The following is a 17,026-nucleotide window of genomic DNA, read 5'->3' as shown; positions in this document are numbered from 1 at the left end:
TAATTACTCAAACAGAAAAGTTTTTTAAGTTCATGGCTCTTTTAACGGAATGACTATATTTTTTGCTTCATGTAAAGCATTTTAAGTCAGGGTACTTGAACATGTCAGCTTTCCCAATTGTCCAAAACCAATAATGGGCCTTCTTGTTCTCCTGGAAAGCTAACAACTTTTATTATTAATTTTTAAAAATATTTATTTATTTTTGAGAGAGAGAGAGACAGAGTGTGAGAGAATGAGGGTTGGAGAGAGAGGGAGACACAGAATCCAAAGCAGACTCCAGTCTCTGAGCTGTCAGGACAGAGCCTGACACAGGGCTCAAACTCACAAACCAAGAGATCATGACCTGAGCTGAAGTCAGACGCTCAACGGACTGAGCCACCCAGGTGCCCCTGGCAGGCTAACAACTTTGAACAAGGTTGTGATGCTTGCAAAGCACTGTAAAGGGAAGAATCCCTTTACAATTGTAAGTAAAAATATCTGTTTAATGAAGAATTGGAACCAACCTGCCAAACTATGTGAATATTTTTTCTTCAGAGGGGTCAAAGTTTAAATGCTATTTCTGTCCTGGGCCTAATTAAAGGGAAAAAAATCATTAGTAATCCAGCAGTTGCTGTTGCGAAAAGGGCTTTGACCTACATGCACATCTGCCCACCAGGAGTCTAAATGAGCTTATTAACTCATTTGACATGAGACAGCTGATAGTGACAACTTGAAGAGGCTGCCAGAACATGTGGGATGTCAGCCAATGGCTTCAAGGCAGATGATTTTCATTCCCAAATCTCTGATGCATATGGTTCTCAGCAGGAGGGGTATACTGTGTGTGTGTGTGAGTGTGTGTGTGTGTGTGTGTGTGTGCACGCGCACGTGTGCATGTGCATGCATGTGCACAGAAACTGTCAAGGTAAAGACTCTGATGGATCAAGAAACCCAAACCCAAAATGCTGCCAATATAAAGGTGCTGAGTCTAACCCACAATTCCCAGGCAAGCTGGGCACTAATGTGGAACAGCATCAGGTACTGCAGTGTCTTCTGAGGGATGTCAGAATCTAAAAAACAATCACACGAATGTCCCGAATCCAAGAAAGTTACAATAGCTTTGCAACAGGGAGTATGAAGTTTATTCCAAGGGTAAGCCTTTTTTATTGTGATAAAATACGCATAATATTTATCATTTTAACCATCTGTGAGTGTACAATTCGGCGGTACTAAATACATTCACAATGTTGTGTAATCATCACCACCACCCATGCCCAAAGCTTTTTCATCATCCTAACACAAACTTTGTACCTTTCAAATAATAACTCTCCTTATTTCTCCTGCGCCTAGTCTCCAAACTTACACTTACTCCAAGTGTAAGTTTTTAAAGAAACATATCATATGATCATATGAACCCATCTTCTCTAATAAACTAATGTCCTTGTTCTCAGATTCATGGGTAGAGATCACAGTGAATATTTTCCAGTGAGTCATTTTGTGTTGGGAGAGTCCAAGGAGTGTCCACCAGAGCTGGGATTCTTTAAAGCTATCCTGATGGGCCGCTGAGCAGACTTTCCTCTTAGGGACAATGATACACAATTCTTTATATTTTATTATATATGATGAAGTATGACTTTCCTATTAGATTGAATCATATGAATGTCATTTTTGTAGGCCAACCATGGTTGAATATTATCAATTTCATGCGGTTTAACCTAATAGCAATCAAGAAAATGAGTTGAATTACTAAAATCTGGTACAGTTTTCATTACATTTTCACCACTTTTTTGTTATTATGGGTTTTGTTTTCTTTTTTTGAAAAGCATGAATAAGTGGAATATGTGGACTGTGGTCTTTTCTCTTATCCAACTAGATGATATTCAAAAAAGATTGCAGTTGGAGATTTCAAATAATCATGGTTTCTAACTCAGTGCAGTTGGTTAATAACTGATTTATATGTAGACCTACACTGTGTGATTACACGACTACCAATTATAATTTATGTTACCTTTACCACTCACTTAGTGACAACACTGACCCAGGTAGACTTAAATGCCTGAAATGAAATGTGAATTGGCTTGTAAAAGTAAATTTTCTCTTGGTTTGCATTTTATTTTAGAGATCCTCTGTCTTCATATGATGGATCTTCCACAATGCGTAGACTGTAGCTATCTGACTTTTGTGTTTTTCATCCTGTAACAAAGATATGAATTTAGTCTGCAACCAAGTGATTTTTGAAATAATTCAAGAAAAGAATCGAAAAGTCTCAAGAGGCAGTCTTGCACTGGCTCTAAAACCAGACTTCTGGGGTTCAAACAAAGCCCTATTTTGTATTAGCTCCATTATTTTGGCAAGTACTTATCCTCCCCATGCCTCAGTTTTCTCATTCATGTCATGCGTTAATAATAGCACCTACCTCTAAAGAGTCGTTTTAAAGACTATATGATTTAATCATAGTAAGTGCCATATGTGTTGACAATAATTAAGCAGTTAAGTATTTTAACAACTCTCTCTTATTAATGTAGAACAAGTCTAGCCTAAAATGTTTTCTAAAAATAAGCCACTTATAACACTTCTCTGAAATAAGAGAAATTAGGTATTAAAAATAGAGCTTGAGTTAGCAAGTATTTGATAAATGTTAGTTTTCTGCCTCCTAACACCTGCTTTTCTTTCTTTCTCCCCCAAAAAGGACCTTTTTTTGCTTTTCTCCCAAATCTTTGTATGCAGTCATCACTGTGCTGAGTTTCAGATAAGACTGTATCTTGGCTGTATTTGAACCATTCTGCATCATTTTCCTCCATTAGGAAAGTATGAGAATATTTGTCATAAGACTTAAAATATTAAAGTTGGTGCTACACATATTTGGGAAATGATAAAAAAAGAAGTTGCTAAAATGTTGTTCTCATGTTAAGATCCTAAAGTATGATTAAATTGTTCATAACTGAATTATTCAAGAAAAGGTAAATTTCTGTCCCCCCAAAATTCAGAATTTTGAACAACATTTCATTATTTATTATCTTAGGGCAAGGAAGATGTTGACTCTGGTTAGAACTGGTGCCAGGAATAAGGCATGTTGGGTTTCTTTAGCTGAGCTTCCCATACAGTGTAACCTTAGTCTGTCTATTGGGATTTCATTGTGACTTCGACTGAAAAAAAAAAAAGTTTAATTGTGTCTGGGTAAGTTTTCAGGAGAAACTGTGTAATAGGTACTTTAAATCACTTTGTAATTTATGTACAGTTGCTCTTGGTTGAAACCTAAGTAAACCAGAGGGAACCCCAAGGGAGCATTTCTAGATTTCCAGCTTCCCCAGCCCAGACCTGTTTGGTTTCCTGTTTTGATCACCTCCAGCAGCTAGCACAGCACCTGCTTCCAAGTTGCTGCTCAGTAAATGTTTGCTGCATGGATGGTTGAGTGAATGTTATCAATTAGTTAACCATTGACAATGCAAAACTGAGCAAACTCACATGACATCCTCCCCACAGTCTAGGGATAGATGTTAACTGAATGCAACATTATAATTATAATGAATACTCAGAAAAAGAAGAAAATGGTGCAATCAGTGCCGCTAGAATAGGGATTTCACCTGATCAGAGAAGCCTTCTCTGAAGCTGTGCTGCTTAAAATAAGATTTGAAGGATGAATAAGGATTAACTAGGGAAAAAGGGAGGTAAGAACATCCTAGATAGACTGAGTAGCACATGCTAAGATCCCGTGGCAGAAGGGGGCCTGGCAAGAAAGAACAAGGAATGGAACAAAGGCCGATGCTGCCAGGGTGGTGAGTGAAGAAGCAACTAGTTACAGATGGGAATGAAAAGACTGTGGGACACCATGCAGGGGCTCGCAAGCCTTGTAAGGAGCTTTGTCTTTCCACTAAGAGCAAAGGGAAAGGCCTTGAATGGTTTCATTCACATTAAAAATCAAAAGATTGGACTGGCAGCAATGGTGGGGGTGGAGGGGAATAAATTAAAATGTGCAACAATGTATGTGTGTAGGGTACTAAAGACTTTGTTGTAATCTGTGCAAGAGGTGAGATTAATTTGAAGTAGACTACAGAGGCATGGTAGGAGATTAAAAATGGTAGATAGATTTGAGAGAGATTTAGAGGGCATATTGAAAAGAGTTGGCAATATATTACACATGGTAGGTAAAAGAGTGAGAGATGTCAAGAATGACTCCTTGTTTGGCTTGACTCATGGAGGGATTGTGGTGCTCTTCCCAGATAGAGAATGCTGAAAGGTGATCAGGTCTGTGAGGAGAAGAGTATGAGTTTGTCTTTGGAAATGATGTGTTTCTTTTGAAATTCTCTTTCCTGACTTCTATCACACTGCGTTTGTGAGTTCCCATTTCTTTTTCTCAAACTGCCTTCCTCAACTCCCCACAAGACATTTCTATGTTCTTCCATTCCCACCCAACTTGTATGTTGGTACTCTCCATGGTTCTGACCTAAGCTTCTGGCCTGCTTAGTCACTAAACACACCCTGTTCAATACAGTAGTCACATGTGGCCATTGAGCCCTTGAAATATGGCTAGTCTAAATGGAGATGTGGTATAATTGTTAAATATACATAGGATTTCAAAGACATGTATTAAAAATAATAAATAAAATCATTGATAAGGTTATTATGTTGATCACATACTGAAATGATATTTTAGATATATCGAATTAACTAAAATATGTTATTACTTTTTTTAAAAAGTTTATTTATTCATTTATTTTGAGAGAGAGAGCATGTGCATGCATGTGAGTGGGGGAGGGGCAGAGAGAGGGAGAGAGAGGAGAGAATCCTAAGCAGGCTCCATGCACAGCATGGAGTCTGATGCAGGGTTTGATCTCACGAACCGTGAGATCATGACCTGAGCTGAAATCAAGAGTAGGATGCTTAATTGACTGAGCCACACAGGTGCTGCTGTTATGATTAATTTTTTTTAAGGTGACTACTAGGAAATTTAAAATTACATATGTGAAAAAATAAATAAAATTACATATGGGGCTCATTGTATATTTCTAGTGGATGGCTCTACTCTAGACAGTGACCCTATTGTTGCCTTATTTCTGTCCGTTTGAGCCCACAGAGCTGTTTATTGTCCCCAGAACGTTTCACATCATTTTATGCCTCAAACACTTTCCTTTTCCTTAACTTTTGTTCCTCTTCTTTTATGCCAGATTAGATATGATTCCTACTTTTTTTTGGTTCAGAGAAAATATCTCCTCTACTATTTGAAACTTTTCTCATTCTTTAAGGCAGAATTAAACACTTGTGTCACAGAGTCTATCATCCTCTGTTAATATCTTTATTATAGCTAATTCACACGCTTATATTTTCTTTTATATTCATTTGCCTCTCCAGCCAGATTGTAAGTGTCTGCAAAGTACCGGTGTGATCTGATTTATGTCTATAATTACGTAACTGGGTACTCAGTATGAGGGTGGTACTCAGTGAAAGTCTGATGAATAACAATTGAATCTACACATATTAAATAGTGATCATATAATTAGTTATGACTTAGATGTTTTATAGATAATATCTTGAATCCTCTCAACAACTCTGCAAGGTAGATATAATTATCCTCATTTTGCATATGGAGATCTTGCAAAAGCTCAAACTGTTAGTAAATTATAGAGCCAGAATTCAACTAGACCGAATGAAAAAAGCCATGTTTTTTTTTCTGTGATTCTATGCATACTGAAAAATTGATTAAAAAGTAGTGATTATATCCTAAATTATAAAATAGGGAAAAATATCCATTTCCTAAAATTGTTAGAAGATTAAGTGACATAATGTATATAAAGTGTCAGGGCAGTGCTTAGAAACGCTAGGTTTTATTAAACATTGGCTTCCTTCGATGTTGAGGCCCATAGCACAGACATCCTTAATTTCTTTTTTTTTAAATTTTTTTAATGTTTATTTATTTTTGAGAGAGAGAGAGAAAGACAGAGTGCAGGCAGGGGAGGGACAGAAAGAGAGGGAAAGACAGAATCCAAAACAGGCTCCAGGTTCTGAGCCATCATGGTGTGGGGCTCGAGATCATGACCTGAGCCAAAGTCAGATGCTTAACCAACTGGGCCACCCAGGTGCTCCTAGCATCCTTAATTTCTGAGAAAGACCAAAGTGTTTTACCCAGCCTCCTCTATGCCCCTACACATGCTTACACTCATATGAAAGTCATGTGAAACAGACCACCTCCAGGGCTATCCACTTTAACTCAATCTTCTTTGTATATGCCTCTGATGGTCAAAGAAAGTGAAGTTGAGAAATAACAAGTAGTACTGAGGCCATTCAACCTTTCTCTGTGTATTTGTGCTTATTGGTGAAGGGTGGTAGAAATAATGGCAGAAAAGGAATCAAGCCTGGAGGCTTACCAGGGCTATGTTGCCTTGGTGAATTTCCAGAAAATCATTGTGAGTATTCTCAATGATTCTTCTCTTCCTGTTCTCTTACCCAGCAATGCTATGTTACAATCAGGACCACTTTCTTTACCACCTCAGGAAACTTTGTAGGAAAGGGGAAGGAGAAGTATGAAAGGGATAAACATTGATTGTAGGCCAATGCTGGTCTGCAGGCCTATGTGGAGGTGCTAAGCTCCTGCGAAGTAAATTCACGCAACTGAAATGTGAAGATGTGTTGCTATTGAGCTGTGTTGAGGAAAGGGAAAGAGATTCCTTTATAACCTTCAGATCCCTGTAACTTCCCTAAAAAAAGCAATATAGAGAAATTGCTCAGTTGCTATGGGTACTTGACCAAGGCTAAAGGAAACTCATGGGTTTCAGGGTAAGATAGTTGCTCTCCTATTGATTTTCCTGATACACACATTTCAAGTTAACAATGTCCCTAGTTAGAGGAAACCTTCTCACCAACCCGTGCTCTTATTTATTTTAGATCAAACATACAGAAAAGTGATACATAATATATAATATTATATAATTATATATAATATAATATAATATAAATTATATAATATATAATAATATATAACATATAATATAATATAATAGTATATACTATGAATATAATATAATACAGTATAATATAATATAATTAATATAATATAGTATAACATAATATTTAAAAGCCTTCGGATCCATTTTAGAACCAAACAAATACAAATGGGGCAAGGAATGAATAGAAAAAGGGAACTTAAGGCCTTATGTTATTATTATTTTAATGGTGTGTTTTACCTCTTAAACTAGTCCTTTGGGTTTAGGGACTATGTCCTAAACTTTTCTATACTTACTTCATTACTGTCCACATAGTAAATGCTTGCTATTCCTTTGCTGAGTGACGGAAGCTGTCACCCATTCACACGGATTAAGGATGTATGTAGCACAAGAAGTTGTAGGGAAAAGATTCTTTGAAATGAAAATTTTGAACCTACATTAGGAAACTGAATATTCTCTAGTACTTAAATCAAACTTTGATATCAAGAAGACAGCTTCAAATCTGGGAGAGCCTTTATGTCTGATATTATACATGGAGAAATTCCAAGGCCAAGAACATGTGAAAAATAAGAATGGCAATTATCTGGCTGCTCCAGAAAATTTAATATGCATAGAAAAATTCTTAAAACTTTGATTTTAAGGGAAAAATGCAAGTTTATTTATCTGCCAGATTGACTTATTACAAGAATGAACTGAAGGAAGATACCTTTAGATACAAGCCACTTAAATGCCAAAGCATCATAAACTCTCACAATCAACTGATTTTGAGACAGGTTTTCTTTGTTATGATTTTGAGCCTGGGCTTATCTTTTGGGGGGCTGATTTGACTCTGACCCTTCTTCCTGTCTCTTCTTTCCCCCCTTTACAATTGATTAAAGCCCATAGACTTCCTTAAAGTAAGGCCTCTACCATATCAATAGAAATTGCTTTAGTCACTAAAGAGTCCCCTTCAAAAATCACAAGCCTCCAGGGAAAATTGAGGCTATAACATTGGTGAAAATTCTTTTGTTTCCCTCAATCTGGAGAAGGATTGTTTCAACTTCTTGCCCCATTTTACGGTTAATTGATACAAGGTTGAAGAGAAGAGAGAAATCTGTAAGTTGGATGAAATTTTAAATAGCAAGTATTCATTAACTCAAACACAACAGTATTCAGAAACCTTCCTTCCCATAAATTAGAGGTATGTGTGTACATAAAGAACTAGAAGGAAATGCCCCAGAAATTAATAGTAGCTATAGACAGATAAGTTAAAATTTTCTATGTGTGTATGCCTTTCAATATGTGGCAAATTTCCTATAATGAAGGTGTGTTATTTCTGTAAACAGAAACAAATTAAAAAAAGAGATTGTAATCAATAGCCACTTCTAGTAAACAGAAGGTTTGAAGGTGGGTAGCTCAATGAGGTTTTGTTTGATCAAGTTCAATGAGGTTTTCCAGGAGCCAGGCACTTAAAAATGTTTTTCTGCATGGTCCTCTTCAATGGTTGGCATTCAGCCAAGAGATTGGCTGCCTCAAATTTACAAGATACCTATCGCATCTCCAAGTAGGAAAGAAGAGGCAGGGGCAAAATCTTTTCTCTTTGCACCTAATAATGTCACCACATCTCATTGGTTGGTACTGAACCAAAGAACCAACCAGTGGCAAAGGAACAGGAGATGGTAGATTTGCATTAAACCAATTATTATTCATCCTGTGACCCTGAGTATAAAGAACAGCTTTCCATTGACATGAACAGATCAGAGTTCCAACAGCAGGGAAGGAAAGAGGGCAGGAGATGATCATTGGGTAGGAGACAAACGTGTCTGTCAGAAGCACATAATAAAGACTTGCTGAACAACAAGTGAGGGCTGCAGTACAACATGCATCCTGAAAACTTTTGCTTTTGCGGGCCTCTTCTTCCATTAAAAAAAAAAAAAGCTAAAAATTATACATTACAACTGAATTGGGATAAAGACAAATTTAATCCAGAATGAATTCATTGTCATATATTCATTATTTTTTTAAAATTTGTATTCTGATTTTAAACATTAAAATGGAAACATTTTCATGGACCCTAGACATTGTGACTACTGTGTTCAGTGGTTAATTCAACCCTGAGTCTTTGTTGTCCTTCCAGCTGGATTACAAACACTTTGAGGGCAGTGACTGTGTTCTAGATTTCACTGTTGCCCTCAAAATTCCTACCACAGCACTATGCTCTAAGAGCTGTTCAACAAATACTGTTGAGTTGACCTAACATATAACTGTTTCTTCTTGTAGGGTGAACCAGGTCCCCCTGGTCCTCATGGTCCTCCAGGAGCCCCCGGTATTGGACAGCAAGGAATTAAGGTAAAGATTCTTGTCTTTTTCCCTATTTATGAGTATTAACTTTATTGTTGGGCTGGAGAAGCTATGATTTGAATCCACTCAACCTTACCCTCTAGATACAAAGAGGCTGCCTGCAGAAGGTACTTACAGTCTGGGTTCTTGGACACTGCAGTGCTCCAGGCAGGGGCAGTTACCACAAGAAAAATCAATGTATTTTTTATTTGATTGGTATGAAAAATTTGTCTTGTCTCCAAATAAATACCCACCTTATTGCCAATGTACATCTAGTTCTATTAATTTCATGGAATGTAAATGTTAACATGCAAAATTGTTACTGGGACGTGAAGCATCTTAACACATAAACTATCATCTTCTCACACTAAAGAAGCATAGAAGGGCAGAAACCAGGAGGACCACAACACTGAACAAGTAAGTGTTGATAGAAAGGTTTTTAGGGAACTAGAAAGTACTGGAACATCCAACACGTTGGAGTGCTCTGCATCATGTAGGATGTCACAGAGCAAAAGTGCTTATTTTAAATGGCTTTTCTATGTCATTGGGACAATAAGACTTTGTTGCAGGAATAAAACAGAGAGCAGCACAAACAGTGCACTTCTAATGAAGTCAAGTATCACCACGGATGGTATTTAAACAATAAGCATATTGAGACTCTAGAGAAAGTGGAGTTTATATTGGCAGAGTTATCGGACAAGGATTCTGAAGGAGATCAAGTGTGAAATAGAATTGAAAAGAGAGGTAAAATGGAACAGAGTGGGTAACATTCCAGGATGGTGGCAAGGGGGGCAGGGAACGGCACAAGCATTGTTTGCTTGGTCATCTCCGTAACCAAAAATGAATCGAATAGAGTCTATCCTGCCAAATACTACACAATAGCTTCTGAAAGCTAAAAGTAGTGTTCACTTAAATTCAAACCATTTTTCCTCCTCCAGAATTTTTTTTATCTTTATGAATGTGAAAAGTTTGACTATTTAGCCATTATTTTTGTTGAAATCTCCAGAGTATCTTGTGGTATGTTTATTCTTTATTTAAAAACTCAAACCTTCATTTGATTATTTCTTTCTCTTAGGGGGAAAGAGGTCAGGAAGGAAGAACAGGAGCTCCAGGACCGATTGGCATTGGTGAACCAGGCCAGCCAGTAAGTATCAAGAAATTCTAGATGGAATAAAAAGGACAAATACAGTTCTTATTTGCTCTTTGTAGTTAGACTAAGTGGTTAAATTAAGCCATCTTGTATCTTTGGGACAACAAAAGACAATAAATATGCAAGGACCAGATATGAGTGTTATTTTTCACACCACTTGATAGAACCACACGCATACACATGTGACATATACGACTGGCTTTCTCTTACCATAATCTCTTACAAGATTGATCAGCTTGTCCAAGAAGGAAAGAGATCTCATGTGTCAAAATTTCCTAGGATATAGGAGAACTGGATTTAGGCATAGGTCTATACTTTGTAACTGACTTTCCTGTAACCATGAAAAATTACTGAGAATAGGACCTTGTTCATAAGCTAATTTATGGGTAGGATTGATGAAGGTAGACAGGTGATACCTGTGTTATTTGCAGCTTCTAACTTATGTAGCTTTGAAGTTTACTATTTTTGCAGAAGAAAAAAAAAGTGTTTCTATCAAGAAATCTGGAGAAGAAATGAATAAAACATGACTATTCTAGTATAGAAATTCTCTTAACTTTTCAAGTAATCATTATTCTCCCAGAAAAGAATAGTAACTAACTCACTGAGGTACAAATTATAACAACTGTATTGGATTGGGAGAATTAGTATTGTTAAAATGTCCATACTACCCAAAACAATCTACTGATTCAATGCAATCCTTATCAAAATTCCAATGGCATTTTTCATGGAAATGGAACAATCTTAAAATTTGTATGGAACCGTAAATGATCCTAATAGCCAAAGCAATCTTGAGAAAGAAGAACTAAGGTGGAGGTATCACACTTTCTGATTTCTAAATATATTCCAAAGCTATAGTAATCAAAACAGTATTGTATTGGCATAAAAACAGACACACAGACCAATGGAATGGAATAGAGAGACTAGAAATAAACTCACACATATATGGCCAATTAATTTCCAACAAAGGAGCCAAGAATATACAATGGGGAAAGGACAGTCTCTTTAATAAATGGTGTTGGGGAAATGGGACAGCCACATGCAAAAGCATGAAAGTGGACCACCATCCTCCACCATACACAAAAATGAACTCAAATGGCTTTGAGTCTTGAATGTAAGACCTGAAATCATAAAACTCTTGGAAGAAAACATAAGCAGTAAGCTCCCTGACACAGGTCTTAGCAATAATGTTTTGAATTTAATACCAACAGTAAAAGGAACAAAAGCAAAAATAAACAAGTTGGGACTATATCAAACTAAAAAGCTTCTGCACAGCAAAGGAAAACATCAACAAAATAGGCAATCTACTGAATGGGAGAAAATATTTTCAAATCATATATCTGATAATATCAAAAATATGTAAAGAACTCATACAACTCAACAATAACACAAAAATTCAATTAAAAAACAGGCAGAAGAGTCGAACAGACATTTTACCAAAGAAGACGTACAGATGGGCAACAGGTATATGAAAAGATGCTCAGCATCATTAGTTACCAGAGAAATGCAAATCAAAATCAAAATGAGATATCACCTCACACCTGCTACAATGGCTATTATCAAAAGTACAAGAAAACAGGTATTGTTGAGAATGTGGAGAAAAGGGAACCCTCATGCACTATTGGTGGAAATGTAATTTGTATAGCCAATGTGAAAAACAGTATGGAGATTCCTCAAAAAATTAAAAATTCTATTACCATATGATCCAGCCATTCCACTTGTGGGTATTTATTCAAAGAAAATAAAGTCACTAATATATTGAAAAGACATATGCATCCCATGTTCATTGCTATTTATAATAACCAAGATAGGGAAACAAACTAAGTGTTCATTGATGGATAAATGGATAAAGAAATTGTGATATATTTATAGAGTATATCCACATATATATGATGGATTACTATTGGATATATATATAATGGATTACTATTCAATCATAAAAAAGAATGAAGTCTTGCCATTTGCAACAACATGGATTGACTTCGAGGACATTATACTAATTGAAATAAGTCAGACAGAGAAGGGCAAATGCCATATGATGTGGAACTGTAAAAACAAAAAATCAAACCAGTCTTCTAGATAGAACAGGCAAAATCAACTTTATTTTTATATTCTAGTAACAGACACATAGAAATAAAAATTTTAAATACAATAGAATTTATAGTCATTAAAAATAGAAATACTTGGGTATAAATTTAATAAAACATGTATAAGCTTTATATCCTGAAAACTTCAAAACACTAATGAAAGAAATAAAAGAATATTTAATAAATTGAGAGACATACCATATTCATTGATTGGAAGACTTGACATCATAAAGCTGTCAATCTCTTTAAATTGATATAAGGTTTAATGCAAGCCTTTTAAAAAATCCCAGTAAGATTTTTTTAAAGGTATGGACAAGATTATTTTAAAATCTGTATGGAAAGGCAAAGGAGCTAGAATAATTAAAACAATTTGCAAAAAGAAGAATAAAGTTGAAGAAAGGGTTTAAGATTTATTCACATAACTACAGCAATCAAGACTGTGCAGTTCTGACATCATAGAAACATGATCAGTGGAATAGAATAGAGAACCCAGATACAGACCCACACACTGATTTTTTTATTTATTTAAAAAAAATTTTTTAATGTTTATTTATTTTTGAGAGAGAGACAGAGTACAAGCAAGGGAGGGGCAGAGAGAGGGAGACACAGAATCTGAAGCAGGCCCCAGGCTCTGAGCTGTCAGCAAAGAGCCCGATGTGGGGCTTGAACCCATGAACCATGAGATCATGACCTGAGCCAAAGTCGGACGCCTAACTGACTGAGCCATCTGTGCATCCCTTGAATTCATTTTTTAATAATTGTTTTACTATACTTATATTTTTAGTGTAATATTCTCTTCTTGTATTTTATATTCCTATTATTAGACCATTAAGCATTCAAAGAGACCATTTTTTGGTCTCTATTTTATAATTTTATTATTTGACATTTTGGGGAAAATTTATGTTATATAGGCTCACTTTTATTCATTGTCAATTGTTTTCTTATATGTTTTGTACTCTGGCATCTGAATTCATGGTCATCAGGTCTTTACCTGTGAAAATCTTAAGTGTTCTGGGTGGAGGGTATTTGAGAGGAATTTGCACGTACACCTCTTAGGTACTCCTCGGATATCCTTGATACTAATGTCTTGACTAGGTGTTCCTGGATCACCTATATGATGGCAGTTAAAACTACAAACCCATACACAGCACTGGAGCAGGCTTGGAATTTTTAGGCCCATTTAGAGCCTAAGTGAGGGTAGACAAGATTCTTGTCTTTCATATCGCTGTGTTGACTAAATGGCTTTTTTCTCAACCCTGCCCTTTCATTGACAATATGTAAGTAACTTTGAAGGTCCTAGCTTTCTGTGGGGATCTCAGGTCTAATACTCTCCTCATTTTACTTTGAGTGAGCCAAAATCTTTGCTCCTGGTTCTCTGTCGTAGGTTTTCTAGACTTATTTCCACCATACGACCACACGTTTCCACCCAGAACAACCACAGCATCAGTTTCTATGCGCACTACCCTAGCGTTCAGCTCTTTTTGTTTTGGAGCCCTGTGACTTCCCTCACCTATTTATTTTTGGATTTCAGCTCTGCCTTTAAAATTTATTTTAAAGAAAATTTGTATTACTTGCCTTTTTGTTTATAGCTAGAGAGTTTATACAATATTGCTAGAACATGAAGTTCTTGTTTATTTGCTTTCTAAGCCACAATTATACAAATCAGAAAGACACCATGAAGTCTGCAGTTCAAGTGGGAACTGAAATCATTACAAAGATGGGGAGGATTGCAAATAATGTATGCAAATGTTGTACCAAAATGTCATAATAAAAATCCAACACTGAGTTTCTGAATTATTTAGAAGTAACATAAAGACTTACCTTGGGACTGAGAAAGGTTCTGCTGAAAGTCTCTTACCTTTGTTTCTTTGTCTGGATGATTTCAAACGGTGTCAGGTTTTTTTTGTTTGTTTGTTGTTTTCTTTTTGTACAAGGATATTGAGAATATTGTTAGTAAAAAATGCCCACTAAAGTAGAACTATAAATACTTTGAAGTTAAAAATTATATAAACAGTACTGTTTGAATATTATGGGCAATTTTTATTATTATTTAGCACAGTTATTTTTAATGCTTGAAATGTATATTAAAGCCACTTTTACTGATTATCTACACTAGTGAGATTATTAAGAAAAGTAATATGATAATGGATGATCACATTTTACCTCATTAATGTCTCAAATAAAGCATTTCACTGATCAGACTGTGTTAACTGATAATAACAGTCCTTATATTTTTTTTATTAGAGGCATTCATGAGAAATCAAATAAGTATACCATAATTATAATTGATTTTCATGGCTTTTGAAAAGGACACTGTGAGTTTTTTATAGAAGCATTTCTGTCTTTTAGAAATAATCCATGGGTTCTGTCGTAGTAAAGTATAGTTCATCTACCCGAGTACCTGCTCTTTCTCTTAACCAAGCAGTCACCTTTCATTCTGCTTTGCTGTAAAATATGAGAATACTCTGATGATACAGACTGTTCCTCTGACGGTTGGCAATAATTAAATTTTGGATCACTGTTGTTTTAAATGCCTTTAAGCAATTACTCACAAGTATTAGTTCTCTGTTCTCTGCAGCTTGGAACACATGGCTCATCAAAGCCTCCAATGTTTTCAGTCTCATCTTGGCTGGTGTACTCTAGAAATGCAGAGATGAAAGGAGGGTTGGGTGTTTATGCCTCGTAGCAGCCCTCTCTCCATATTGCTTACTGTAAACCATTCACCCCGAGGCTAACTTATTCATAATGCCCTGAAAGGACATTCTTCACCATCACAAGATTCAAATAAAATAATTTCGATAGTGATGGCAGATGTTTATTAAGTGCTCAATATGTAAGAGCTTTAAGTCTCTCTGACCTAACCCATATATTAATACTCATGGTTCTGGTAGGTACTATTGTTACCACCATCATGATGAGGACGCTGAACTTTAGAGAGATTAAGTTCTTTGTCGAAGTTCGCACTGCTAACACATAGCCGAGCTGGGACTTGACCCTCAGTCCATATGACAGCATAATTGTCAGGAAAGCCTGTAAGCTCTAGGAGACCAGGGAGCAGGTCTGTCTGCTGTTCCCAGAACTTAACACACTGCCTGGCACTTACTAGGCATTTGGTCAGTATTTGCTGAATGAATGGAAAAAATTGAGTGAACTGGAAAAAGACTTCTTTGCATTGAATGTAAATTGTGTTATTTTCATTTGTTTTATCATTGGGGAAGAGGAATCATTTGTCAATTTTTTTTTTTTTTGGTTAAAGCATATGATGTTAGCTAGGCACTTACTCTTATTTGCAATCTAGTTTTCATGCTTATATTTATTTTTCCCCTAGTTAATCACTCTAACGTTAGAGTAAGCTATCATGGATATTAGTGCTTTGATTAAGGTCTTGGACTCTTAAAAGCTAGGTTTCCCATAAGCATAGCAATTTAAATTGAATTAAATGTTAGCTTTTTTCTTTAATTAAAGTCTTTATGAAATTGGTTATGCATAAATACTGAAGAAGACTGTCTTTTAAAATATACAATAATAGGGGAAGGCAAAAAAAATTTGAACACGGGATACAATTAGCTTTCTTTTTTATAAATCTATAACTGTGATCAGTCACTGATTAGCATAATGCTGAATCCTAGCTCTGCTCCCAGGCTCAGTAGAAAGCACCTCTTAAATTATCCCGGATTACTGTGTATCAAGCCCGAAGATCATTCACAGTGTCTGCCGTTTGCTGGCTTTGGAGCTGCTGGGCAACTCGGTAGACTTTGTTCTGTCCTAGGCTCACTTTCTGGCAAGCAAGCCCTCATTATTTTTCTTTTACATCCATTAGAGGAAAAGCTCCTATCTGTGCTTCTAAGGTTCTTGTTGTTAGTTCCTTTTCTACTTTTATGACTTCTGGCCAAGAATAAAGAGAGGGAAAATTTGTAGCTTTTTAAAATTTCCACTTTAATTGAATATCTTGCTGTTGTCTTTTCTTTTTCAATCAGTTTGTTTCCTGCCAGTCCACTTCAAAGCCAGAGAGTGTGTTGTTTCTCTTTACTTACGTGAGAACTCTTCACCATCTGACTGCCTTTCTGAGCAATAGTTACATGGACTTTTTAATTTGAATCACTGAGATCAAAAACCATGCTTCCTCTGCATGATTCTATCAAGATTCCTATTTGCACATAAACCCCCAGTGGACTCAACCAGTCCTCGAAAGAATTCAAGAATTCAAGTTTGAATCCAAATTTGTCAGGATAGAAATTAAAACACATGTAAACAGAATTCGATGTTTTAAAGCAGCTGTGCAGTGATTTCTTCACAGGGCTCCCCTGATGTTTTTAAATTACTTAATCACTCAGCAACCTTCTCCAGGCCACACAGTGGCTAGATTTTTAGACTTCCCTCAAAGGACTTATTTCCTAATCCTTATTCCGAAGCATCACTTAATTTCCATTTTCCTCTAATATGAGGACACCAGAATAGAACATCTTATGCCAATCAAATGGAATGAGTAATACAATGGGAATATTCTTCTTCACAACTCTACAATTCTGCTGATCAGTATGGAATTTACTAGGATTCTC

At 36.1% G+C, this 17,026-nt stretch overlaps 1 protein-coding gene across 1 annotated transcript in view; it reads left to right on the top strand.

Annotated features, from left to right (window-relative positions):
- The window catches only part of COL28A1 (collagen type XXVIII alpha 1 chain), a 174,730-nt gene that overhangs the window by 42,790 nt on the left and 114,914 nt on the right, over positions 1-17,026 (top strand). The window contains exons 12-13 of the mRNA XM_007076679.2: positions 9,174-9,242; positions 10,309-10,377. Coding sequence (XP_007076741.2) covers positions 9,174-9,242; positions 10,309-10,377 — 138 coding nt within the window. The remainder of the gene's footprint in view (positions 1-9,173; positions 9,243-10,308; positions 10,378-17,026) is intronic.

The sequence above is a fragment of the Panthera tigris genome, chromosome A2 (genome assembly GCF_018350195.1).
Source record: "Panthera tigris isolate Pti1 chromosome A2, P.tigris_Pti1_mat1.1, whole genome shotgun sequence".
Lineage (NCBI taxonomy): Eukaryota > Metazoa > Chordata > Mammalia > Carnivora > Felidae > Panthera > Panthera tigris.
The sequence above is the reverse complement of the archived record's forward strand: the minus strand, read 5'-3'. Positions and strand labels throughout refer to the sequence as shown.